Genomic DNA, 25,478 nt, shown 5'->3' on the forward strand with positions numbered 1-25,478 from the left:
TCGCGAGCGCGGCGCGCTTTGTTAAGTCAAGGTTAAGATCATTGCATCACTCACCGGCAAATTAAAAGTGATAATAGGATTTGCTGTGAAAGAAGACATTACACGCATGCTGATGCATGGATACGCGGAATACTCGTCAGATTGTGCATGATTATATTACTTAGGACCTATTCAACCGAGGAGCAAATGTATTCACCTGCATATTTTCCACGTCCACGTAGTCGACAGTAATCGTGTTCAACCGAGCTCCTCCCTTTTGGAAGGTGCACAAGGCACGTCTTCGACGACATTGGCATTATCACCGAGACGGGCCGACGGGCGCTGCCCTGTTGATAAGAGGTGGTGGATCCTCGGGAGTTGGCGATCAAGCCCACTTTTAAAGTAGCTTCTTTTTATGGACGTCACTGAGCTGAGTTTAAATTTTGCTGAAAGAGGCCGTGGAGCAGGCTAATCGACCACCAAAGGCGTTGACATTCAATCTTCGTCTGGTCGAGTCCACTAGCTCTAACCGATACACCCCGAAAATATTATGACTTGTCATGTCGCCACTTGCATTGAGCCCCTTCTGGTGCAGTTGTCTGATGTTTTTTCGCGCCGGTGAACGTGCGTCAGTAGAAAGGTCCTTGGTTCGAACCTGACACCTGACCTTGGTGACCTTGGTGACCTCGTACTACGCCGGCAGCCATCGTGATGGCGTCAACTGGGGAAAGATCGCCTCCTCGCGAAATTAATGCTGTACCAACCAGTGCTCGATTTTTGGGTTCGCGGAGGTCATTCGACCCGGTGACCCACCTCAAGGGTCATGACCTCTCTCTGGGTCAATGGGGCTGTCAGTTCTTTGCCAACTGGGCGCAAGAACTCGTGTTGATGGCACAGATGAAAAGTTACGCATACATTTTAGTAACAGCGCAAACCAACGTAGGCCTCAGGGTATTGACATTGCTGCCCATTCGTAGTCTTCGTCTGAGGCTTTGCACACAAACGTCGTCTCGGAACGTGTTTTCAGTAGCTGTTATGAATTCGAGCTCGTTTAGAAATGATGCGTCGGTCGTAAGTGTGAGCATCAAGCCTCCAGTATATAAGATTAACCGTACCTTACACTCGGTACGAGTCGTCAAACCTTTCGGCTTAGCCGCCTGCGACTCGGCCAACCTTAGCACCATGTGCTAATGCCAGACGTCCGCGCCGTGTAACGGTTGCAGGATATGGGAGCTTCAATAACTGCACTGATACCGGAATGTCTACCCTGACACTTGAATAACTGCACTGGAGCTCAGAACTAAGTGAGTTAATTTATAATCGCATTCTCGGTGCGAGCCGTCCAGATCACTCCGCTTAGCAGTCTGTGTTTCGAGCAGCCAATGGCATGGGACGTTTCTGGTCACACTGTGGTCACGCATCCCTTTCCATGTGGGCGTTATTAGGTTGGAGCTAAGTCGGCACCAAATCTTAAGCAAAAATAAAAACTAGGATGCACAGGAACCAACTACATCACCCATTAGGTCTATAGGCGTGATGTGATACATGAAGATGACCGTTACATTTTGCTACGGAGGCGTCGGGTACGTGACGTCGAATCAGAGGCGCTTCCGGAGTAGCAATTGCTTGTTTGATGGACCGCACTGGATTCTTCGAGTTCCGCCCCTGAATGTCCTGTTATTTGTGCATTTTCAGGCTTGTTGCCAAACTAGGCTCCTGTATAATGTTCTTAGTATGAAGAGGCCTACGGTGTACAGAGGGTTAGGATGTAGGGGCTGGATTGGTTGGCTATGCCAGTTTCTTCTCAGTAGCCGATTCTTCACACAGTTCAAGCCGTTTTGTCTTTCATGAGCCTAAATTTTGGATGACTGTTTTTCATTGTTTACCTTGTTCACTCACGACGCTGACTGCTTTTGGAAACGTTGAGCATTTTCAAAATACATGAGATATATTCGATAAGTACATCTAATCAACACTTCTCGGCATAGAAAAGATAAGACTTGTTCAAGGTAACACTTGAGAAGGCCGAAAACCAAGAGCCCAAGTCTCCTCTTGCCCCATCTTTTCGGAGAAGGCCGGCTGACCGGGTAAGCGTACCATGCTGGGACTCAGCGATCATGCAGGGATGTAGAACCACAGGATTTTGTCGCACAACACTATTCCTGACACTGCATGACAAATGTGCGAGGACATTGGCCACCAAGGCTGCCGTTCTTGCATCACCCGGCGAGGAATTACAAGGCTATAATCAGATTTCCTGCGAAGCGGGGCAGTTCGCGGAATCCATCTCATTGGCACGCATCTCAAAATGCGTGCCAAACGTGGTGAATCTCAGGAAACCAATCAATCCAGACCTCGAATAAACCGCACCTGCCGTCTATGGATTGGCCTGCGCAGCGGGCCGGCTGTGCAGGTCTCGGGCCTGAACCGTACCGTACGGCCGCCTCTGACCCGTCCGCCCGCCGGCTGGCTCGCCGGTCTGTGGGAGGTCTTGGGCTGAGCTGCGTGAGCGGATTCCTGCCGACGCTTATGATCAAAGCCGGCTGAGTGGTCGCTGCACTCCCGACAGACGGCATGAGCACGGATCGGACGGCACCGTCGCGGCAGCGGCGCATACCACCCAAGTGCCACACCTCGGGCAAAGACCCAGCTTACATCGCAGTCTCGCATCACGGTGATAAACCGCGATCACCTTGGGCGTCACGAATGATGGCAGCACAGGGGCTGCTGACGGTCACTTCATCACATACGAGACCTACTGCGGGGGACGAGTCTTCGGAGCGGGATGTCCTGATTTCTGAGCCACTTGCAGCCAGTCAGGATCGTCTCGGCCCGTTCATTCTGACATGTCAGTGTATAGTACGAGCGGATAGACGGTCGGTCATCTACAGTTGGCAACTCCCGGTACACAAGTATTTATGTAGAATATATTAAATCGTTACAAACAGGACATATACAATTGGCATTTGGCTAAAACACGTATGTCACGGCGCTGCGGCAATGTTCGCAGCGACCAACACACATATTTCCAAAAAAACGCGGCAAAAGGCTGCTTGTTCTAATTCACAACTATGATAGTATCAACCATTGATTCATTGCATATGATCCACTCTACAGATAATTCCTTGCACCAACAAATGCACCGAAATTTATTCGCGTGTGCGCACTTGTCGCGCATCCAGAGTGTTAACTGCGACCGTTCTCCGCACGTCCCTACTCCACTGTACAGATATGGCCCCCGCATCTACATACACTACTACCAATCAATGATCTGCTTATGGACATCTCTGCCGCCGTTCAACATCGCTCCCCATTTACCGGAGCATGGAAGACCACATTGCTTTGTGCACAAAAAGAATACTCGATAGAAGGAACGACACTTGCGGACATTGCATCACAACGCCATACAACCAGAGGCACTTCACATTTGATCATGCTATGTACTACGACCCCGAGGCTCGTCCAATGGAAGAGCCGTTTGATGATACGGTCCGGGAGCGTCACCCCCCACTACCGCACGTTTGGCCGTTCTCTTGGACCCATTCCGGCGCTAAATCCGAACCCGCCCGACCCTGGACCCGACCGCCGACAGCGAGCGGCCGCACTGCTCGGCCTCTCCGGGTTGGCACTGAGGACTCCGGAGGCCGCCGCCCGCCGCCGCCGCCTCGGCTACACGAAGCTGATGTTCAGCTTCTCCGCCTTTTCCAGGTAGATGGCCTTGCGCGAGCGGCCGGTGGCCAGCTCATGGGCGGCGGCGCTGGGGCGCGCCGGCGGCCGCGGCGGCGGGCCGCGCGCCAGCACCTTGGGCTTGGGCGGCAGCGGCGGCGGCGGCGTGGCGGCGGCCGGGCACAAGCCGGCCGCGACCGCAACGGCCGCCGCCGCCGCTCGGCCAGCGGCCGTCGGCGCGAGAAGGCCGCCTCGTCCAGGTGCAGCGAGGTGGCCAGCGCGTCGGGCGTCGCCGGCAGCGGCGGCGACGCGGCGTCCGGCCGGCGCGGCGTCAGACGCGGCATCGGCGGGCACGCCAGCTGGCCGCTGTCGCCCAGGCCCAGGCTGAGGCGGCCCGACTCGAACTCGGCCTGGAAGTAGTCCTCCGCCTGCTGGTCGGTGGGCAGGATGCCGCCGGCCAGTGGCCGCACCGCGCTGCGCCGCCGCAGCTGCTGCACCGGCGCGCCAGCCGCCTCCGGCCAGTAGTTCTCCTTGTTCTGCGGCACGTGACGCCGAGGACAGCGTCAGCCACGGCCAGTGGAGACGACACGCCACGCGCTCACCGGGTGCGCGGCCACGGCGGCGGGAATGCGGCCAGACGAGTTCCGTGCCATTCCCGGGAGGCGACGTGCCGGGTAAGAAGGCAAGGTACGGACGTACAGATAACTGCGATAGCCTTTCATGGCCGGTGAGCTATGTACAACCCGCTAAAGTATTTCTTATTTCGGCAACGGCTATCTGATTCGCAAATTTGGTTCAGCATCGCAACCGCAAAGCCGTCACAGGGCTTGTTCGCTCTACTGGCCTCACCTGGACGGCATCACGCCGTTTCAAGAACTCGGGCAGCTCAAAGTTGATCTCGGTGCCCCGTTGGTCGTCCAGTCGGCACATCTGAGCCCGCTTCAGGCCCTCGTACAGCGCCACTGCAACAGGAGACACGCCGTCAGACCCGCGCACGGCCGGCCGCGACTGTAGGCACACGCAGGCGGGCCGCCACGCGACGGCGTCACGGCGCGTCCGCCTCGGAGACGCCTATCCTCGGCCGATGGAGCGGAGCCGTCAAACAGCAGCCGGTCAAACAACTGGTGACCTAAGCCATCTAACGCGATGCCAGTAAAATGGCCGGTTACGTGGGCCCCTCGAATGTGGCGCCACCTCGGCACCAACTCAGCCACCACAGTGTCGCCTCGGCACCAACCCAGCCATCACAATGTCGCCTCGGCACCAACCCAGCCACTAACCTGTCGCCTCGGCACCAATCCAGCCATCACAATTTTGCCTCGGCGCCAATCCAGCCACCACAATATCACCCCGGCACCAACCCAGCCACTACAATGTCGCTTCGGCACCAACCCAGCGACCACAATGTCGCCTCGGCACCAACCCAGCCATCATAATGCGGCAGTGTGATGCTGCCCCCACAAGCCGTCAGCGCCGCCTGCGGTGCATACGGACGCATCGCATACCGTCAACCCAAACTCAGTACCACTAACGACCACCCCACCCGACACGGGCACCGGCGTCAGCCCGGCCCGCCGGCCTCGCCACCCACCGTCCGTCTCCTTGGCGTCGGCCAGCTGGGGAGGCGGCGGCGGCGGCGCCGGTCGCAGCGCCTCACCGCCGGCCTCCGCCGCCGACTGGTGTCGGTGCGCGCGCCGCGGCTCGCGGCCCAGGGAGTTGCGGCGCGCCATCGACGCCAGCAGGCCACAGGAGCGGTCCGAGCTGCTGGCGTCCGTCTGTCGGCGACAGGCGCAGCTGAGCACGGCTGCACGGCGCGCTCCGCAGCACACCACTTACACATGGTACACTCGGGCGCCGATCGGCGGCTTTACGACACACTCGACTGCTGGGGCTACATGGTGTCGCCTGCCGTATCCTGGCAGGAACGGCGAGCGCCGTGGGTCATCGAAATATCCACCTCTGATTTCCCAGACGTATAGCCACACTACCAATAGCCTAAAAATGTAGGCGTTGCTGGGTTGCCTGCGTGGGTGCATGGGTAAGGCGGCGAGCAATGCTTGGTATGTTTCCACGTTACAGTAGCACGTGAGCAGTCCGGAAGTGACAAAGGGAACCACCGACTCGAGACCTGCACCGTAATAATCCACAGCTTAGGGCACAGACGCGTCACAGCCTAATGTGCCATGACTGGTGCCATTTTGACGGCAGAGGCCCAAACAGGAGATGCACAAACTTTCGACGTAATTTACGTTTCCTCAAACCACGGTTTAATTCAATAGATGGTCATAACGAATGTACACAGGAGGTTTACTTTCTGAACAAAAGACCACCCCGATCAGCCCATCCCGGAGCTGGATTCGATGGTCCAGGCCAAAGTCACTGTCCTTTGCAGCCATGATAAACGGCAGTTTGCCACCGCTCTCCTCATAATAATTTTGGCGCTTAGCAATTGAACATCTAAGCCCATTTAGTGTCGGCATCGTTCACGTCGATTGCCACTAGGTGGCGGTGGTACATTTAGCCGGGAGACGCCCCGAACCAACCCTCGCAGCCAGCGCCCACAGTCACGACTAACACATGCGAACGTGGCAACAAGTACACCGCCCGCCAGCAGCCGTCTTCCTGCAGAGATACAGGGCGCAAGAGACAGAACATCACCCCTGTCCAGAGACGAAATTCTCCGGACCAGTTCGCTTGGCAGGCGACGACGGCCCATGCACGCATGTCTGTTCAAACACACTCTTGGACCACCTTCAAGATGAGTGGCCACTCGAGCGCACATTCGGTGTATCAGACGACATATCACACCTCATCACGGAATGCAAAGGCAACTTGAATGTAGGTCTGATTACGGAATGCAATGAAACTTTACAACGGCAGCTGTTCCGTCCAGCACCAGGAGTGGCGCAGGGGCATCATAGGCGTATCGCCTCCTTTTTACTCCCTTTCTCTCCCCTCTCTAACCACCTGATGACGGCGAACATCAGAACATCGTACCTCCAATCACTCTTCTTCTGATTATTAACTCATCCACCAGCATACAAGTCTTCAACAACGAACAGGTTAACACTTTTAGGGCTAAATGTCATCTATTTACTCGCGCAACTTTTCTGAAAGCGAACACCAGGTACGGTCCAGGGACATCAACGCCACAGCGAGCGGGGCAAAGCCCAGGCTAGATCAATCTGCCCACCTTGCTGGAGTTCTGGTCAAAGTCAATGACGCCGAAGTCGTCGAAGCTGCCGCTAGCCTTGCCGTTGAGCAGGTCCTCGAACACGCGGTTGGTGATTTCGTCGAGGCTGGGGAAGGGCCGGCGCGGCTCGGCCGGCTCCCCGCCGCCCTCCTCGCGCCATCGCACCACCAGGTGGCGGCTGTCGAGCCGCGTCACCGGCAGCTTCAGCTCCACTGGCGCGCCGCCGCCCGACTGTGGCAGCACGAGACACACCCAATGAGGCGCCGACACCACCGACACAGCGCACCCGGCGCCCACCACAGCACACCTCTTAACTGTGGCAGCACGCGACACGCTCACTGAGACGCCGACACAGCCCACCCGGCGCCCACCACAGCACACCTCTCGACTGTGGCAGCACGCGACACGCCCACTGAGGCGCCGACATTACCGACACAGCGCACCCGGCGCCCACCACAGCACACCTCTCGACTGTGGCAGCACGAGACACGCCCACTGAGGCGCCGACATTACCGACACAGCGCACCCGGCGCCCACCACAGCACACCTCTCGACTGTAGCAGCACGAGACACGCCCACTGAGGCGCCGACATTACCGACACAGCGCACCCGGCGCCCACCACAGCACACCTCTCGACTGTGGCAGCACGAGATACGCCCACTGAGGCGCCGACATTACCGACACAGCGCACCCGGCGCCCACCACAGCACACCTCTCGACTGTGACAGCAGGAGATACGCCCACTGAGGCGCCGACACAGCGCACCCGGCGCCCTCTACACCACACCTCTCGACTGTGACAGCACGAGACGCGCCCACTGAGGCGCCGACACAGCGCGCCCGGCGCCCGCCACAGCACATCTCTCGACTGTGACAGCACGAGACACGCCCCTATGACTACCACAGCCCACCAGGCGCGCGGCCGTTTGATAGTCCGACGACGAGACCAAGAATCACATACCCCTGGGAGGAGTTTGTGAGCTTGCCTTCCGACAACGAAGCGAAGGCGTGCGCACACGAGTCCCAACATGCGTTAATCCATTACACAACTAACTGGTGGCATTACCTAAATCCAGTCGACGGCATGAGTCGCGAACATCGAATTCGGCGCATCGTGTGCGAAGACTCAAGAGCGCAGTAATTTGCAATACCCCCAATTTCTCCCAGCGGTTACCAGACGCCGGAAATTGCGAAACGTCTTGCGCTTGAGAAAGCCAAGCACAGACCTCCCAAGCGCAATCCACCGAATCCTTAAGGCCGACAAGAACACTGCATCACAATCTGACAGTGCGTGACACCGATTGGCGCAAATACGACAAACGTACGAAAGACACAGAAGTATGTTGGATAACATCTAAGCGTAACTAATCATATTTAGTAAGAACATCGCACGCTATCGAGTCCTCGCCATGTTGAAGACGACAGCGGGCGCAGACCTGGCCGCAGGTCTCCGCCTCGAGCAGCGTCGCTCACCTCGAACACGTGCACGGCCTCCAGTTTGAAGCCGTACTTGCTGAGGATGGGCTTGAGCACCTCGCACGCCTGCCGGTTGGGCTTGGCCTTGACGCCGATCGTCTTGTGGTTGGGCAGGTCGACACGGAACAGCACGCGCTGCTCCATGCGGATCTCCTTGCAGCCGAGCCGGCGCGAGTCGATCGACTGGTCGAGCGGCTGCCGGCGGCGGCGGCGGCCGGTCAGCACTGGCGCCGCCGCCATCACCCTCCCCTCCGCGCTGACTTATCGAGTGTTGGCTCTGATGACTCTCCGTTCGGACACGGACACGGAACACGGAACAAGGAACTTCGGAAGGTTCGGACACGGAACAACGCACAGGAACTTCAGGTCGGTGATTGATGACAGGTAGGCCATTCGCACTACGTTATAGCCGACATAAGGTGAAGCATTTCAGGGGTGGAAATCAATACCATGGCGCAAGGTATGGCTTCCGCGCGACGTGATATGCCTGTTGTGTCATTTAGGCTTGGTTTGGAGGTCGTATCCAAACCAGAGGTGGGTCATGTCCTACGACGGTGTGGAATAGGCCGCGTAAACAGTGCAACAAGCTAAAACAAAATGAGGACGCAATCTTACCTGATGATGTCCACGTTTGTCAATAACAATTTACATATCCCGCAATGCAGCACAAATTCTAATTTGGCCATTTGGGAAAAACACCTCCGCGCCTGACGGCAGCCCGTGCATCACGTGACGCCACCACCTCCAGCTGTGACCAGCCGAAGCGGCGGCCGGCCGGTCCGCCGGTCCGCCGGCCGGTCCGGCAGCGCTCCTCGGGCGCCACCCCGACTCACCCTGTCGCTGTTGCCCAGGTACACGTCCCACGAGTTGTAGGGCAGCGCGCGCCGGTCCACCAAGCGCTGCAGCATGACGCGCACGGACACGTCCGGCTCGGCCTGCACCACGGCCGAGCTGGCGTCCGGCAGCCGCACACGACACAGCAGGCACTCCACGTCGGCGGCCGGTACGGCGGCGACCGGCACCGGCGGCGCCGCCGCGCCCTCGCCAGACGTCAGCGACTACGGACCGGACGGTGACGTCACCACACGGAAGCGCGGCACGCTGGCGACGGGGTCGGGGGGTCGCGGGGCGGACCCAAGCACTCACAGGACGGGAGAGCTGAACACGGGCGACGAGAGACGGACGACAGTGACCACAGCGACAGGGGGGGGGGGGGGGGGGGCCGCAGCGGCAGCCACCGACGGACAAAACACAGCAGCAGCGAGCGCCAACGGCTGGTGCCATACACATCCGTCGACCCTCGGCAGCCGAGTAGCATGCGACCTGTCAGGGCTCGGCACGCGGACAGAGCTGAACGAGGCGTGAGCGGCGGGCGTGAGCGGAGGCGTGAGCGGACGGCGTGCGCGGACGGCGTGAGAACTGAGGGCGTGACGGCTGAGGACGTGAGCGGACGGCGCCAGTGCCCACCTGTCGGCTGCCGGCGCTGCGCTGTATGGCAGCCAGGTCGGCCGAGGCCAGCGAGCTGCGGCTGCCCGAGAGGTCGCTGCGCACCGAGCTGGTCTCCTCGCGCTCGCGCTGCCGCTTCTTGCGCTTGTAGTCGGCCTCACCGCGGTCCTTGGACTTGGAGCGGTCCTTGCGGTGCCAGGGCAGCAGCGAGCGCCGCCGCCGCTCGGCCGCCTCCGGCTTGCCGCCCTTGCCGGCCACCTTCTGTGGCGACACGGGCGCGCCGCGTCACACGACTGGCAGCGCGCCTCGCTCGAGCCTGGCTCCGGTCAACGCTTTCATCCCCCCTCCCCCTCCCCATCCCAGCGAAAATCGGCGTGAGAAATTTAGAAACAAAATGACCTGAGCTGTTGACTGCGTCGCCAAACCCTGATAGCAACAACGGCAATAAAGCGCGCCCTGCGCGGCTGGCCTACAGCGCTACTGGTGTAAGGAGATGGGCGGGACCAGCCTAGGCGCGGTACAGAGAACGGCATGGCGGCCATGCGCCCGTGGACGGAACGCATCTACGAGCGTTCCTACGAGCAGTGCCGATCTTGGTGGCCTCGTTCTGTTGGTTCACGCTACGTGCACCTGCACTTAGAACACCTTGAGCTACTGATGCCACCTGGCTTGTAAAACATGTGTGACGGAGAGGGAGGGTGCTGTTGTGCGACACCCCTCAATGCCGTCCAGTGACCTCTCAGTGCCACTGCGCCCATGCACGCGCGGCTCTGTTCCACCGCTTGGAGGTAGCTTCAATAAGCACTGCACGCGCCGGCGAGACTCTCATCACATGCATGAAAACGCTTCCAGCATTACGCAAGCGGAATCGCGCGCCACGGGTCTCCGTACGGTGTCGACCACCGCACGTGCACGGATGGGAAGGGGGTGGGGACAGCCATGCGCCGGGCCTCTCAGCGGACGAACCTTGTCCTCCGGCTGGGTGCGCAGGTCCGGGTCGAGCTCGTCGCCGCCCAGGTACGGCAGCTTCTGGCCGTCCCGCTCCCGCGCCAGGCAGCCCACGTACATGCTCGACTTGAGGAAGCGCGGGAAACAGTCGTACTTCATCAAGCTGAAGATCTGATGCTGCGCCTGTCCGGGAGTGAGTGCGCCAGTCACAGACGGCTCGGACTGAGCCACAGCTGACGGGCCGGGGAGCGCCGGCGCGGCGGCAACACTGACAACCCGGGCTGAGTGCGTGCTGCCGCGCTTGCCCGCGCTGGTCCGACGGCCACGCACAGGATCGAGGGAGAGATGAATTGTTTCACTGCACAACGATGTACCCAGTCTGAGAGCAGCACGCAGCCAACCAGCCGCCTCCCCGCCTCGCAGTGAGCGGAACTGAACAGATAGCCGACCGCTCTGGCCCTCCAGACGCAACCAGCCACAAGCATGGCGGCTCCATCATGGCTCAGGCCCGAAAGGGGCACAGATACTCTCTTCTGAAGGCAGAACACCCCGTTTTATCCGCACTACAGACTGCGCTCCGAGACCGCCTCCCTTTTATGTTCGTGGAGAAGCCTACATACCCTCAGAGGGGGCCACCTTGTGCCCCACCACGCACACATCACCTACACTCATTCCCCTACCACGAACAGTACTGTGTCCCCAGGAAGCCACACACACCCCGCCATCACAAGAGACGGCCGCTGGACCGGCCGGTCCGTGCGCCGCACCTTATCGAAGAGGGTGGCGGCCGCCTGGTCCAGGCCGTCCTGCGCCGCCTGCTGCGCCTGGCTGTCCACGTTGACGGGCTCGGGCGCGCCCAAGCACAGATGGCGGCCGTACACCTGCAGCGCCACCTGACGGCGCGCCTCGCCATCCGGCAGCTGCTTGTACCGCTCGCACGCCACCCAGAAGTAGATGTTCTCGTGGCTGAACTGGCTCTTGAGAAACTCCTGCCGCACGGAGGAGGAGGGGGAGGGGAGGCGGTGAGCGGCACGGAGGGGCGCGCGTCCACGTGACCGAGTGAAGACCGGCCTCGCCCGTCAGCTCTCAGCCGCTCTCGCAGGGCACGGCACAAACGAAAACGGGTCAAACACGCCGGCCAAACACTGTGGCACAACAATCAGTACATGTGCAAATGAGTTGAACCGGAACGTCCGCACCGACAACATGGCCCAACATCGACGACGAAGCACTAGCGACCAAGTGCCTGGCTGGTGACGTGGTGTCCGAGCGCGGAGCAGTGAGTGGGACGGGCCACCGCCGGTCGGCGCCGCCTACGTACGGCGAACGTGTGCAGTCCGGCCTGGTCAGCGAGCAGCTGCTCGAAGGAGAGCGCCCAGGAGGCGGCGCGGCCGCCCTCGTCAGCCGCCGCCCGCTCCGCCTGTTCGCTGCCGGCGCCGGCCGCCTGGCAGGCACGCTCGGACGACTCCAGGCTCTCGTCGTACCCCTGCAGGTCAGGCCGGGTCAGGTCAAAGCATTACCGACTACCTCAGGGCGTCACTGATCACCAGCAAAAGATCACCTCGTGCACCTCCACGCCATCCTATCTGCGCGAGCGCCACAGTATATCGGCGCAGATCACCCCAACATAACACAGCAGCTTCCGTGGCCGCGGCCTTCGAGGTCTGACCCCTGGCAGATGACAGCGAAGCTCAGAATAATCTCGGCGGCAAGCCTCACAACAGCCAGAACCATTTCAAGCAACACGCAATTCCAACCTCTTCCATTCAGCATCGTTCACATAAAAAGGGAACGTACCGGTCCGAGACGCGGTCTGGCTGGGTCAAGGAGCAGCTGTCTACCCATTACAAGCTGTAGATCATCCAAGACATGCAAGGGCGCTGCGATTTTTGACATGGCGCGGGTCACAAGACGACATGCTGTCATAAACACAGTCGAAGAAACCCGCGCCACTGCGTGTTTACCGAGGCTGTCATGTTACAGCATGGCGAGACTGTAGCGGCAACATCATGTGTATCTGATTACCCTACGGCCTCTCAGCAACGACAGAGCGGCCGCCGCTATCGCACCGCCCCAAACAGGCCAACCTGCAGTCCTCGCAGTCCCACTGTGACCCATCGGCTTGCAATATTGACCCAAATACAAGTGCATAGGGGGGGGGGGGGGGGAGACTGCTGCTGAGCGTGGGTGCGGACGGCCACCGAAGCAAGCGGGTATCAACGATGAGATGTTTAATGTACTTACGTTGTGGGAAGTTGGTGTGGCAACTGCCACATCTACCATACCGGTTTATGCATTCGTGGCCATGGCCCCACCTTGGATGGGCTCCTGCTCACTTTGTCATCCGTGTTATATCCAAGCCTATCCTAGTGTGCCTACCACCTCTGTTGATCGGTACGTGAACAAAGACGCATTCCATCAAAGCGTTAGCTCGCATCAAAGCCCCATACTGTCGATGTAATTCAAACGCTACACGCGCTGACACTTGCGACGGATAAACGCCCAGAGGGACGGTTAATGGCCTTTGGCCTTCGATAAGGCCGTCGGCTGCCTCCCCCTCCCCCCCCCCCCCCCCCCCCCCCCCCCCCCCACCCCACCCTGTTACGCCGAGTCACTTGTTTGAGGGGCCCAAAGCAAGCACAGTGAACCAACCAGAGTGCAGATTTAAGTACATGTTCAAACCCCGGAGCTAACAGTCAATGTGGAGGGACCCATCACCGGACGACAAAGCCGATCCGGTTATCGCCTGCGACGTTTGACGAGGCCCTCACTCAGTCAAAACACGCACCGACGACCAACGCCGGCAGCATATGCAAGAGGCGCATACATGCGGAACGGCGCTCTACCCAGCCCTCCCGCGCGCCGGCAAAAACCTGTTATGCATACCCGGTCCATTTCCGCCCCACGTCTGGCCCAGCTCCGGGCCGTGCCCTCTCCCCTTCGGTCACGAGCTCCAGCCAGCGTTGCTATCCCAGCGGCGGCCAGCTGTCGACCAGCTGGTGCCGGCGGCCGGAAGCCCGGCCCGACAGCGGGAGCCGGCCACCACACACGCCGTTATCGGCCCGGACCGAGCGGACACACTTCCAGGAGCGCCGCTGCGCCGCCCGTCTCTCCAGCTGGCCAGCCCCACATGCTCTGGCCGTTCGCGCAGCGGACGCTGGCCAGCCCCACATGCTCTGGCCCTTCGCGCAGTGGACGCTGCTCAGTCCCGGCCGCAGACGTCACGGCCGCGGCGCCCTCCTCGTCGGGATGGCAGCACGTGGGCGCCGTTCACATGTATCTTCGCAAAACTCGGGGCTCGCCCAGCTTCCGGCTGCAGAGTTCGCAGGTCGCTATTGCATCCGAATACAACTTCAGCATGTGGTTGAATGCAATATATTTTTAAGCTCAATTCATCGCCTATTGTAGATGACCAAATCGACCAGGAAGTCATACACCGGTCTGAAAGCAATGTTTGAAAATGCAATCAAACGCTACATACGAACCATGCTTCGAGGCAATCTTCTTCTCGAACCCCTTTCCACATCGCGTCAACATTGGCAGTAGGCGGCCGACCGGGGACAGCCCTGTCTTGCTCCATCCCCGAGCAGACGCCCCCCACACGGCTCTGTCGGTCCCCTGCGAGCGGACGCCGCCCACACGGCTCTGTCGGTCTCCCGCGAGCGGACGCCGCCCATTCGACTCTGGCAGGTCCCACCGAGCGGATGCCGCCCACTCGGTTCTGGCGGGTCCCACCGAGCGGATGCCGCCCACACGGCTCTGTCGGTCCCACCGAGCGGATGCCACCCACTAGCCTCTGGCGGGCTTCATCGAGCGTCAGCCGGCGGTCTGGTTCCAGCCCTTCCAGCTGCACCCCTGAGCGGGCGCCGCCCACTAGGCTCTGTCGGTTCCCACCAAGCGGACGCCGCCCACTAGGCTCTGTCGGTCCTCACCAAGCGGACGCCGCCCACTAAGCTCTGTCGGTCCCCACCGAGCGTCGGCCGGCGGCTCCGTCCGCCTCCGTCCGCACCCCGACCTCGCCCGGCTCCGCGCCCCGGCCGCCCACGAGAAACCCGAGAAGCGACCGACCTCGCTCGATATGGACTGGTGGGATCCCGTCCACTGTTAGCGCGGCGATCCCATATCAAAAACAGGCACGGGCTCCTTCTCCCAGCCTACGAGCATCTCACTTGTACCGAGCTCGGGCCACTTCTAAAAGAACCGATATACAAAAGCGCGGTCAATACCAAATATCCTATCGTGGACCGGGTTTGCGTCAGATCAGATCAGTTTTGCATCAGCCGCTTGCGTCACGTCGGTTCCATTTAGCAGCACTGCGCGACCGTTACGGGGCGGTGCTGCTGGTACGAGCTGCCCCGATCTGTGAAGGCGTGCCCCTGCCCAGCGGCGGACAAAAATGGAAATGTCACAGGGGCTTGCGACGGGCCGCGCCCACGTCACGTGACGCGGCATTTCTGCGACAAACGCTGCACGGCTTAACGCGGTCGGGTGTGATCATGCAGATAAGTCGTCGTGCAGTGTCGTACCACCCCTCCCCTCCCAACTTCCAAAAGTGCCCGTGAGCTATGCTGGGCTAAAGGTTAAGGACGTCAATGTCATAAGATGAATTAACAGGTGGCTGGTCGACTTTTTGGTTTACCCGGCTCTTCCGTCAGCGCTCGACGAATATGTGCAATCACGTCCACATAAGTCTAGCCACAACTATCTTTATCTTGATCTTGCGCGTATCTCGCGGACTGCAGAGTGTCTGAGATGTCGATAAATACCAACTGGAAATAAAAATCCGATTCAAGGCCATATTGCACGTGGTGAGATTTGTAGAAAGCGACCGGCATGCGAGGCCGACGTGGTCTGCTGCTGCACAGGGCAGACTTCCGCTCGCCGCGGAGAGCCGGAGCGGCGGTGTGGTGACCCGCAGCCGGCCACCGCCGCGCCGCCGTCCAGCCCGCCCGTCGCCTCACCGTGCCCAGCAGCGGCCCGCCGCCAGCCTCGGCGTCCGGTGGCGCCGCAGCGCCCCTGGCGGCCGGCGACGGAGACAGCGCGCGTCGGTTGAGCCGCCGACGGAACGACTGGCCCTTGTTCCAGCGCGGCTTCGGCTCCGGCTCCAGCTCCGCCTGGTGACAGGGACGGCGCGTTAGACGAACCCCGTACATCCTGCCCCATCTCGCACGTGTCAGTCACGCGGCCTCCTGACTCTTACAACGTGCCAGCCGCCCCCGTCATAAGCAGGCAGCGCGGGCCCAGGCTGTCGGCGACGGCACTGTGTAGCCATGCATATTAGTCATCGGTTTCATCCAGACTTCTGGATTTCAAGTCTGCTCCTTGGTTTTATCTAGACCGCCGGATTTCGATCATGCTAGCTGATTTCATCTACACTTCCAGATGCCAGTTCCTCTTCTGTGAAACACAGACTTGGGGCAGTAGACAAAGGACGAATGGCTCAGAGATAGTTGTCAACAAACATAATTTGGGCCGAGGCTCTCTGTGAAACCAGCGGTACGGGATTTCATTCCTCACGGCGCTGGCCTTCCTGCCAGGGTCCGATGCAGGCGATGTCATATACCCTCAGCAGCTGAGTACGTTGTAAAGCCCCAATGACGGCGCGGGGCCCTTCGCTTGCGCACTTTCATCACAGGTAAAATATGGCTACGTCATTCATCTTTTACGGGACAGCTTCGGCGCTGCATAATAACTACCGCTTGCCTGAGATAACAGAGCAAGCAAGGGCAAAGATACAGTGCTCTTCTGTAATTAAGGAGATACGAAATACCGACCGGCAATAATGCAACGGGTCCTGATATATGGCCCGTTGCTATGCCCTCGCAGACGTGCGAGTGAAGAGCATTCAGCCTGACACAGGTACAATATGCGAGACATCATGCCCTAATTAAGACGGTGAGTGCGGCCATGGTCCTGACTTACACACCAGTGAGAGTGCGTCTTCGGGCTTTGACTATGACATGGACACACATTGCTCCACTATTATCCACCATTGTCATGGAGGTCTCCGGTGCGCTGCAGAAGGCGACAGAAGCACACCCGGGCGCCGCCGGTTTGCGCCTGCAAGGCCGGGCGGGCGTGTCCTCGTTGGCATTTTAAACGCCGGTAACGGTCAAGGAATCGCTCACCCGCGACAAGCCGGAGCCGTTACAAATCGCCGTGATAAGCACGAGTGTTTTTCCTCGTAATGCCAGCGCCATCGCGATGTAACGTAGTGTCGCGCCAAATATGGCCCACCGTTCAGTTTTCAAACGCGCCCAAGATGAGTAAGCCTAGCGTTGGCTCACGGCTTGATGACGGCCTGAGCCAAATGCTGGTCCACTGCTGATTGAACACCCGCGGCTTCGATGAGGTAACAGCAAAATCATCTCCGTCTCCACAGTTTTTTTGAGAGGATGCAATGTAAACGACATCGAGTCTCCTGGTGACAAATGGCCTCCCTATTCGAGTTCCTTAAATGACATTCAAATATTCCGTTTAACAGTATGACCCATCCGGTACATATTGCTTGTAACAAGAACGGAAGTTCTCTTTCCAGAAAAGCGAACTGCGATACATGACGTCATCACAGAGCTTCTTGAAAATAGCAACCCATCGCATTACTCAATGATGTCCGGAAGGTCATCAAAAGATAGCACGTATCACGAGTTATCAGCAGATTCGTCACACGTTTAAACCCTACACAGACGCATTCGGTCGCAAACTTGGGAACATGACCAGGAGCATGACCGGCATACATCACACCGCTGCACCGAATCCGCCTCCTAAACTCCAAACTCCCGACAACCACTTGTGCGAGCCGGAGGCGACAATTCCAGAGGCGGAGAAAGTTAGCCACCGGACGTTATCAATAGGCTTCGTCCGGCCCGGCAGACGGCGGGGGAGGGAGTTGGAGGTTACGAACAACAGCCGACGCGGTCACCGAGATGTCCCCCCCCCCCCCCCCCCCCGCTCCTCCATTTGACGGCGCCCTGCAGCGCGGCGCCGCCGCCGCCGTGCCCCCTCACTGGTGAACACCCAGACCCAGCGGGGGACGCGAACACGGGGCGGGATGCAGATGCAAGAGAGGCACCCTTGCAAGCGGCGGCTGGATGATGAGCTGGCAATGGCGTCGCCTGTCCAGCGCCGCCCTCACACCTGCCAGGCCGTGCCAACGCCACCGACCACTGACCGTGGTAGGCACTGAGCCAATGGTGTCCACCAGCCCACACTGGGCTGGTGGGCTGGGCCACTGGGCAACTGCAACTACACCCGTCGCTGCCCGACCCCAGTGGCGTGGAGAGCCCCCCACCGAGAGCATGCTGGGAAGCGCACGGATCGCTCCCACGCACCACGGCCTTCTCACCATCACACACACTCGCGAGTGCACGGCCACTTCTCACGACCACACGGCGCACTCGAACAGGGCCTCGTCACGCGCCGCCGCCGGCACGAGCGCCGAGCCTCGTCACACGGACGAGACGCGCCCACAGCCGAGCCGACAGCTCACTGCCGGCGGCTCGGCTGGCCAGTCGACGCTGCGGCGCGGCGGAACCGGACGTCCGTCCGCCGATCACGCGCAGTGCCGGCTGACGGCGGTGCGTCAGTCGGCTCCGGGGAATACGGTCCCGGCTGGGGTCAGGAGCGGACACAGGACCGGGCTGGGGCACGGCTAACGACAGGGGCGGTGTCACGTCAGACGACAGGGGTGGTGTCACGTCCAACAACACAGGCGGTGTCACGTCCAATGACAGGGGCGCTGACACGTCCAATGACAGGGGCGCTGACACGTCCAACGACGGGGGCGGTGTCACGTCCGACGACACAGGTGGTGTCACGCTCAGCGACAGGGGCGGTGTGCGGTGTGCTGGATCCGTACGTGCCGCGTGTGCCATGTCCGAGCACAGGCCGCGGACGGTGTCATGCCCAGCGCCCGCAGCGGTGGGCGGTGTCGGGTTTCGGCGCAGGGACGGTGTCAGATGCAGACACGGTACCGGAGGTCGGTGTCAAGTCCAAACCCCGCAACGCTGTCACCGTGTCACGCCTGGTCCCGCGTTGGGTGAAACGGTGCGAGGACAACGGATCGGTGAGGCCCCAGATCTCGGACCGGTGGAAGGCGCAGGCGCAAGACCAGTGCCGTATCGAGACGCAAAGCCGGAGGCCCCGTGTCAGGGCCGCGCTTAGGAGCGGCGCAGCGGCGTCACATGCAGCCGGAAGATCGGAGTCCGGCTCGGCCAGAGAGCCCGTCTCCTACGGCCTGTATTGAGTCCAAACAAAGGATCGGTGGACTAGTTCAGATCCAGGCACAGGTTCGGGGGCCGCTACCAGGTCCGATGCAACTGTGTCAGCGACCAATCCAAGAAACCAGCGGTGCTTTCGAACCAGATAAAGACGCACACCATACAAGCGATTCACAGCCGTCACCCGCAGATGAAACAGTCGAGAATACAGGAGTAGGACGGTCGGCGGACCGGCGAGAAAGGAACTAATCGCCTGATGGGTGGTAAAAGCCAGCCACTAAACGCCTGGGGCAGGCCCATCCTCACTTCCAGATCATTAGCATACGAAGTCGTTCAGAATGCACGTGGTCAGTGGAGCGAGACATATCACTTTTCCCTCCGACGAGCACGCTCTCACGGCGATAGGTTTAGACGCGACGGGAAACATTTGAGGGCAGGGTGGAAAGAATGCATCGCTTCCATCTGCTTGGACACCTCGTCCCAATTCGCACAGCTATTCTTCATATCTAACGTCGTGGGAAGACGCCTGGGAAAATTAACACAGATAACCACATGCTTAGTCGCACACGAGCTCCACCAGTCAGCAAGCACACGGGGCACCTAACACACATACCCAGGTCCACACTTGCTCACACAACACACTAACACACGCAACACAATGATTGCGTGAATGAATGTCGAGAAGCGACGCCATGCTTCCCACCTGTAACCCATCCATCCGTCTGGCGCACTTAGCCACATGCAAATTGAAGACCACGGCACTATCAATCAGCGTTGCGATTTATGTGCAAGCTCGGCGCCCCAGGGCCGAGCGGGCCGGCTCGGAGCAGCTCGCGGTTTCACCAGCGCGGCACGGCGCGGCGGAGGGGCGGCTAATGCGGCCCAGCACGGGGCCTTGCGTCAGTCCGTGACAAGCGCGCCGATCGTGTACTCACGCCGAACAGTCTGCTCTCGGCGCTCCGCCGATCATTAACCGCCGGGCGCGGCCGCCGTCGGCCTCGTCCGCGCTAGCTCGTGTCTGCGCTCCCCGGCAGCGCGCGGGCGCGCGGGGCCGCCGCCAGCCGGCCGGCGGCGGCTGGCCCCGGCGCCCTGCAGTGCGGCCGCTGGCGGACGCCGGCGCCGGCGGGATCGCGGCCAGCCGGGCAGATGACGCCGGTGGGCGGCGGCCCGGCTCCGCCGCGCTCGCCGACCACAGACGGCACCGGTACGCCCGACGCCGTCCGTCGGCCGCCACAACAAACAGCCCCGGCGGCGACCGGGACCGGAGTGGCCCATTCACCGGGCCGACCGGGTACCGTGACGACCCATTCACCCACGTCCCGCCGACGACGGGCGCCGCGACGGCCCATTGACCTGGCTGCTGTCGCGCGGCGGCGGAAGCGGTCCATCGCCGCCGATAACGACGTCATGGTGCCTCCGGCTCGGCCGACAGACGGCGGACGCCGTGTGTCGCCGGGTACGGCCCGCCGCTGGCAGCAGGCGGACACGGCATGGAACGGGACGATCCAAAATCGACATGTACGTGACAGAGATGGAAAGCCGGGCAGATGGCAGCGCTTTGTTGCAACGTTTTTCTTTTTTGTCTTTGTTTTGTCTCACGGACACGTGGTGCATGCACATCCACAAAGCGTTGGTATGGCCCAGATCTAGGCGATGACGTGATTTGTAAAGTCGCGGGGATCTGAATCCTGTTGGAGCTGGGCTCACGCTGATGGGTAATCAGCGCATCTGAGTCGGGTGTTTAGGGCGTGAGACGTCGGCGGATCGGTCAGAGGACGCGGCGCGGCCCACCGCTCAGGGGTCATCGGGTCACGAGGCCAGGTGGAGGGAGCGCGGCGCCCCGCACCGCCGCCGCCGCCGCCGCCGGCTGTACGGACCCGGCAGGCCTATCGAGGACTGACGTGACTGCGGGCAGAACAGACGGCAGGGAAGGCAGGAGATAGACCCGGCGGATTTACCAGAACTGATCAGACGGTGAGGTGCGGCCTTAGCAGATATGGGGCATACGGGGGAGGCCGGGTTTGAGATGACAGGCGGGGAACTGGCCGAGGGCAGACAGGGCTGACCGAAGACATACAGGCTTGGCCGACGGTAGACAGGACTGGTCGAGGGCAGACGAGACTGGTTGAGGGCAGACAGGACTGGCCGGGGCATACAGGCTTGGCCGACGGTAGACAGGACTGGTCGAAGGCAGACGAGACTGACCGAAGGCAGATAGGATGGGCCGGGGGCAGACAGGACTGGCCGGGGGCAGACAGGACTGGCCAAGGGCAGACGAGACTGGCCGGGAGCACAGGATTCGCCGGGGGCGGACAGGACTAGCCGAGAGCGGATAGGACTAGTCGGGGGCAGACAGGACTGACTGAAGGCAGATAGGACGGGCTGCGGGCAGACAGGACTGGCCGAGGGCGGACGAGACTGATCGAGGGCAGACAGAACTGGCCGAGGGCAGACAGGACTGGTCGAGGCCAACCAAGAAAGCTGGCGCGAGGGCAGACGGGAGGGATGGGCGAGGGCGACTACAGCAGGACACCCATGCAGACACCTTCGGTCCAATGGATGCACACCCACATTCCGCAGCAATAACTGGCAATGAATCAAACTGTGCCCAGCCACGTTTCTGCTGTCTGTGGTTGGAGTCACCGACGATTCTGGCCCATTTTCTTCAATAAGTTCCCAGTCCTTGGTTCTTTTCCAGAGTTCCACGACTAGACACACCGTTTACTCATGTCAGACTCCTTGGAAACAAGGGCACTGCACAGGTCACATCCCGTCGTGACGTCATCACGATTGCGGCGCAGTTCGTGCGGTTTTAGCCGGTGCAGCGACCAGATGCGGCGGCGAAATGAGATCTTCTGAGGCAACTCAAATAAACGGTGGCCCCACACAGGCTGACTCCATCGCCCGAACCCAGCCAGCCAGTTTCTTTAGCTGCCCGCCGTTCCCCCGCCGTTCCCACGGATCTGGAAGCTAAATTTGCCGAAAAGCTTTAACCGCTGAGAGTCACCTAAACCACCTGGGCCGAGCTCTACGCATCCGCACACCAAAAAACAACCTCCGGTCACGTTCAAACTCACGATGCTCCTTTCCTCACAAGATGTGTATCGCGTCGTGTCACGGTGCCCACTGCCAGCAGCCAAACGGCACGTGTCGACTCCGTGATGGCCACGGGACCGCATGGGCTGCCCTTTATCCTAGCAGGTGAACTTCAGCTCATACCGTGCCCGATCAGGGCCTACTGTGCGACGGGGCGTCAGCTACATCATACTAAAACCGGCCTTACAATGACTTCCACTCCTACTTGACGGTTATGTAAAATGCAAGCATAACTAACTTGCAGGGGCACAATGCATTCACTTTTGTCGACGCTTCAAACTTTAACTTGGATGGCCTCAAACTCCTTGGCGGTAAACTCCCTCGTAGCATTAATTATGGCTCTGGCGAGCCCTTCTGCCCCGGCCGCCCCCCTTAGGCGGCAGGTGTCCGCCCCGCCGGCCGCCACCGGCAGCTGGCCGTAAATTGGTGCCGACCGGCGGCACAACACATCACAATGGGGAGCGCCGACCCCGCCGCCGGGCCGGGCCGGGGGCGAAGTGGGAGGGTCGGCCGGCGGGGCGGAGCGGTCTGAGCGGTCTGCCGAGCACGTCCGGTGTGGCGGCGAGCGCCGACGGTGCGTGGAGCGACCGAGGCGCCGCGCGGCTCTCCCCGTGCACGCACAGAGGACAGGTCTGGACTGCTTACCGGAGTGGCGGTGGCCGGGCGCGTGTGCCAGCTGTGCAGGTGGGCGCCGCCGGCCGGCGCGTCCCCGGCCGCCACGTGACACGAGTGCCGCCGCTGGACCAGCAGCGGGTCGGACGGCGGCGTGCGGCCCGGCACGCGTCGGTACACCACGGCCGGGCCGGGCGGCGGCGAGCGCCGCCGGTGCACCGAGCTTCGCTTGACCAGGCGGCCGGCCGGCAGCGGCGCCGGCGGCTGTGCTGGCGGCGCGGCCCTCCGGCACAGCGGCAGCGTCTCGCAACTGCAGCCGCGCGCCAGGCGACGCTGGTCGCGCTCGCGCCACATACGCGCGAACGCGGCGGCCGTGGCGGACGGCGGCGAGCCGGGCTCGAGAGCGCTGCGCGTGCGGTGGCCGTCCGGCGTCGGCTGGATCAGCGTACCACTCAGGCTCAGCTCGGTCAGGCTGGCGCGCAGCCGCAGCGCCGTCTGCTGCAGCCGCACCGAGCGCAGCAGCCGCTCGGCGGCCGGCGAGAGGAACGAGCACGCCCGCGCCAGCCGCCGCGTCGGCCCGGCCGGTACCGGCTCCACCAGTGGCGTCATCGCCGGCCCCCACCGCCGCGGACCGCGGTCTGGCGCGGCCACCGCCGGCTGTGACGTCACACTGCAGACAGCGTCCAGCGCCGCCCACGCGGCTGACTCCGGGCCGCTACCCGGCGTGCACCCCCAGCCGGACACCGCACCACACTCGGCAACCGTCGGACGCCGGCCGCTCGGACCCGCACGGCCCCCTGCTCACCGGCTCTCCGCTCCACGCTCGCGGCGGCGAATGACGCGTCCGTCGTCGGCGCACTGCCGCTCAAACCGCGCGCGCGCCCACACCGCCGATCGATCGAGGCTCAACGGCCGCCGGGCGGCGCGTCGCTGCTCACCCGTCGACAGACGAGGGGGCCCTCTCAGCGGGGAGCCGCCTCGCACCCGGCCGCGCCACCCGAGCCGGCCGTCTCGCACGCGCGCGCACCGCACACTGCCGATCGCTCCAACGGCCGCGACAGGACGCCTGGGAACGTCGGCCGAGCGCGTACACCAACGGTCGCCGGTGCCGTCTCCCACGATTAGGCGGCCGCGGCGCGGCGGTGTCACCGGTCGGCGGCGGCGTCCGGCCAGCTCGGCGGAGAGGGGCGCACGCCGCGCCGCCGCGGCCCGCGCGGCCGACTGGCGGCGGCGGCGCGCTCGCTTCCGGTGCCGGCAGGGCGCCCAGCGCGACCGGATGACCCACCTAGTCGGGGCAGGTGCTCGCCGAGTGCGGCCGGCCCAGGCGGCCGAGGGAGGCGCCGCGCCGGGCAACGCCGAGCCACGCCGCCGCGCCGTCGCACCACTGGTGCCCACCTCTGACCGGCCCAACACGTGGACCAAAAAAGTGCGGTGGTCCGGTGTGAAAGCTAGCCCATCATGTTCCCAGAACTGGTGGAGCGGATTAGCGGCGGACTGCACCACATGCAGCGGATAAAGACCTCGCCGAGTTCATCCTGTCGCTGACTGCTTCTGGCAACATTGCAGAAACAAAGCCCAGGTGTGGATGTGGCCTTGAACAGAGCGGCCCGGGGCTGCACCTCTCCAGGGTGGTTCCTTCGGACTCGGGGCATGGGTTGGGGTACAGGTCCAGTCACCACCAGCTCGGCAGTCGACATTCCTTCTAGTCGAGGCCGGTGGCCGTGGCCCGCGCAAAAACTCATCACATGCATCAAGCATGGGGACGAAACGAGGCTTCTGGTTTCTAATCCAAATTCGAAAAAACGCAATGGCAAGAAGCCCAACCCCGTGGCTTTAAAGTTTGGAACTGCGGAGCCGAAGCGGCTGGTCAAAGGCTTCGCATTTCTAGCACGTGGAGCCGAATCCGAAGCCAGGGTCTTCGAGCTTCGTACACACAGTCAAAGCTGCATTCAGTGAATAAGAGCATGCGAAACTCGAGGCTTCAGCTAAGCCAGCCCGTTTAAAATCACTGGCCAAAGTCATGGCCGAATGCAGGGTATAACGTTATTTTGCCAACCAAATCCACTCTCGCGTTTGTTTAAACCAGATGGAATCAGAAAAAATAATCAGGGTACCACGGAAAAATTGGGACGACGTGTTAGCAGCAGAGGTGCAATATTTTGTTGGACTCATTTCCTCCTCTGTTGTGTTAGTGTGCACATAACGTTTCGGTCACTTGGTTCTTCGGGCCGGCTGTTTTTTTTTTTGGGGGGGGGGGTGAGGGGGGCTTTTAGCCGTGTATGCGCCGCAGTCTCGAAAAGTGGTATGCCATATTGCGGCGACACGAAGAGCAAGACAGCTGTTGTCGAGTGACGTCACAACGCAGTGAACAAAATGACAAAGCCGAAGCCAGCAAACCGAAACCGAGGCCCTAGTTCATAACTTGTCAAGCTTCGACTTCGGCCTCGGGTCCGACCGGGCCTAAGCCAGCCGTTCAAAATTACACAAAGCCGAAGCAGAAGCCAACTTTTTCTGGTTCAATGGCACAAAACCGCGGTCCAAGCCAGCCGAGGAAGATGTCCCAAAAGTCGAAGCCGATCCCAAAATCATTGGGGAATCTTTCAACTTCGCAAAGTCGAAATCGAAGTGCGGCTTTGCAGTGGAACTCGAAACAAGCCTTGGCAACATGCATGACATGCATTTAGGCCAAGTTAAACAACATAAGCAGCTTTAATGCGAATGACGATGTCTTTCCCTGACATGAGTGTTGACTTGGCTCTTGCACTCACCATGTCCTCTCGCATCTGGAGTTTAATTCTTAAAACTCAGTAGACTTTAAACACAGTTACATTAAACGCCAGTTA

At 61.0% G+C, this 25,478-nt stretch overlaps 1 protein-coding gene across 1 annotated transcript in view; it reads right to left on the bottom strand.

Moving 5' to 3' along the window:
- Window positions 1–25,478, bottom strand: part of loco (regulator of G protein signaling family member locomotion defects) — a 52,958-nt gene that overhangs the window by 21,802 nt on the left and 5,678 nt on the right. The window contains exons 2-12 of the mRNA XM_037234935.1: window positions 15,670–15,822; window positions 12,030–12,194; window positions 11,476–11,697; window positions 10,727–10,891; window positions 9,782–10,021; window positions 9,148–9,372; window positions 8,312–8,509; window positions 6,839–7,069; window positions 5,237–5,420; window positions 4,495–4,607; window positions 3,967–4,181 (exon numbers count right to left, since the gene is read on the bottom strand). Coding sequence (XP_037090830.1) covers window positions 3,967–4,181; window positions 4,495–4,607; window positions 5,237–5,420; window positions 6,839–7,069; window positions 8,312–8,509; window positions 9,148–9,372; window positions 9,782–10,021; window positions 10,727–10,891; window positions 11,476–11,697; window positions 12,030–12,194; window positions 15,670–15,822 — 2,111 coding nt within the window. The remainder of the gene's footprint in view (window positions 1–3,966; window positions 4,182–4,494; window positions 4,608–5,236; window positions 5,421–6,838; window positions 7,070–8,311; window positions 8,510–9,147; window positions 9,373–9,781; window positions 10,022–10,726; window positions 10,892–11,475; window positions 11,698–12,029; window positions 12,195–15,669; window positions 15,823–25,478) is intronic.

Source organism: Pollicipes pollicipes, unplaced genomic scaffold (assembly GCF_011947565.3).
Source record: "Pollicipes pollicipes isolate AB1234 unplaced genomic scaffold, Ppol_2.1 Scaffold_7261;HRSCAF=8764_pilon_pilon_pilon, whole genome shotgun sequence".
Taxonomy (NCBI): Eukaryota; Metazoa; Arthropoda; class Thecostraca; order Pollicipedomorpha; family Pollicipedidae; genus Pollicipes; species Pollicipes pollicipes.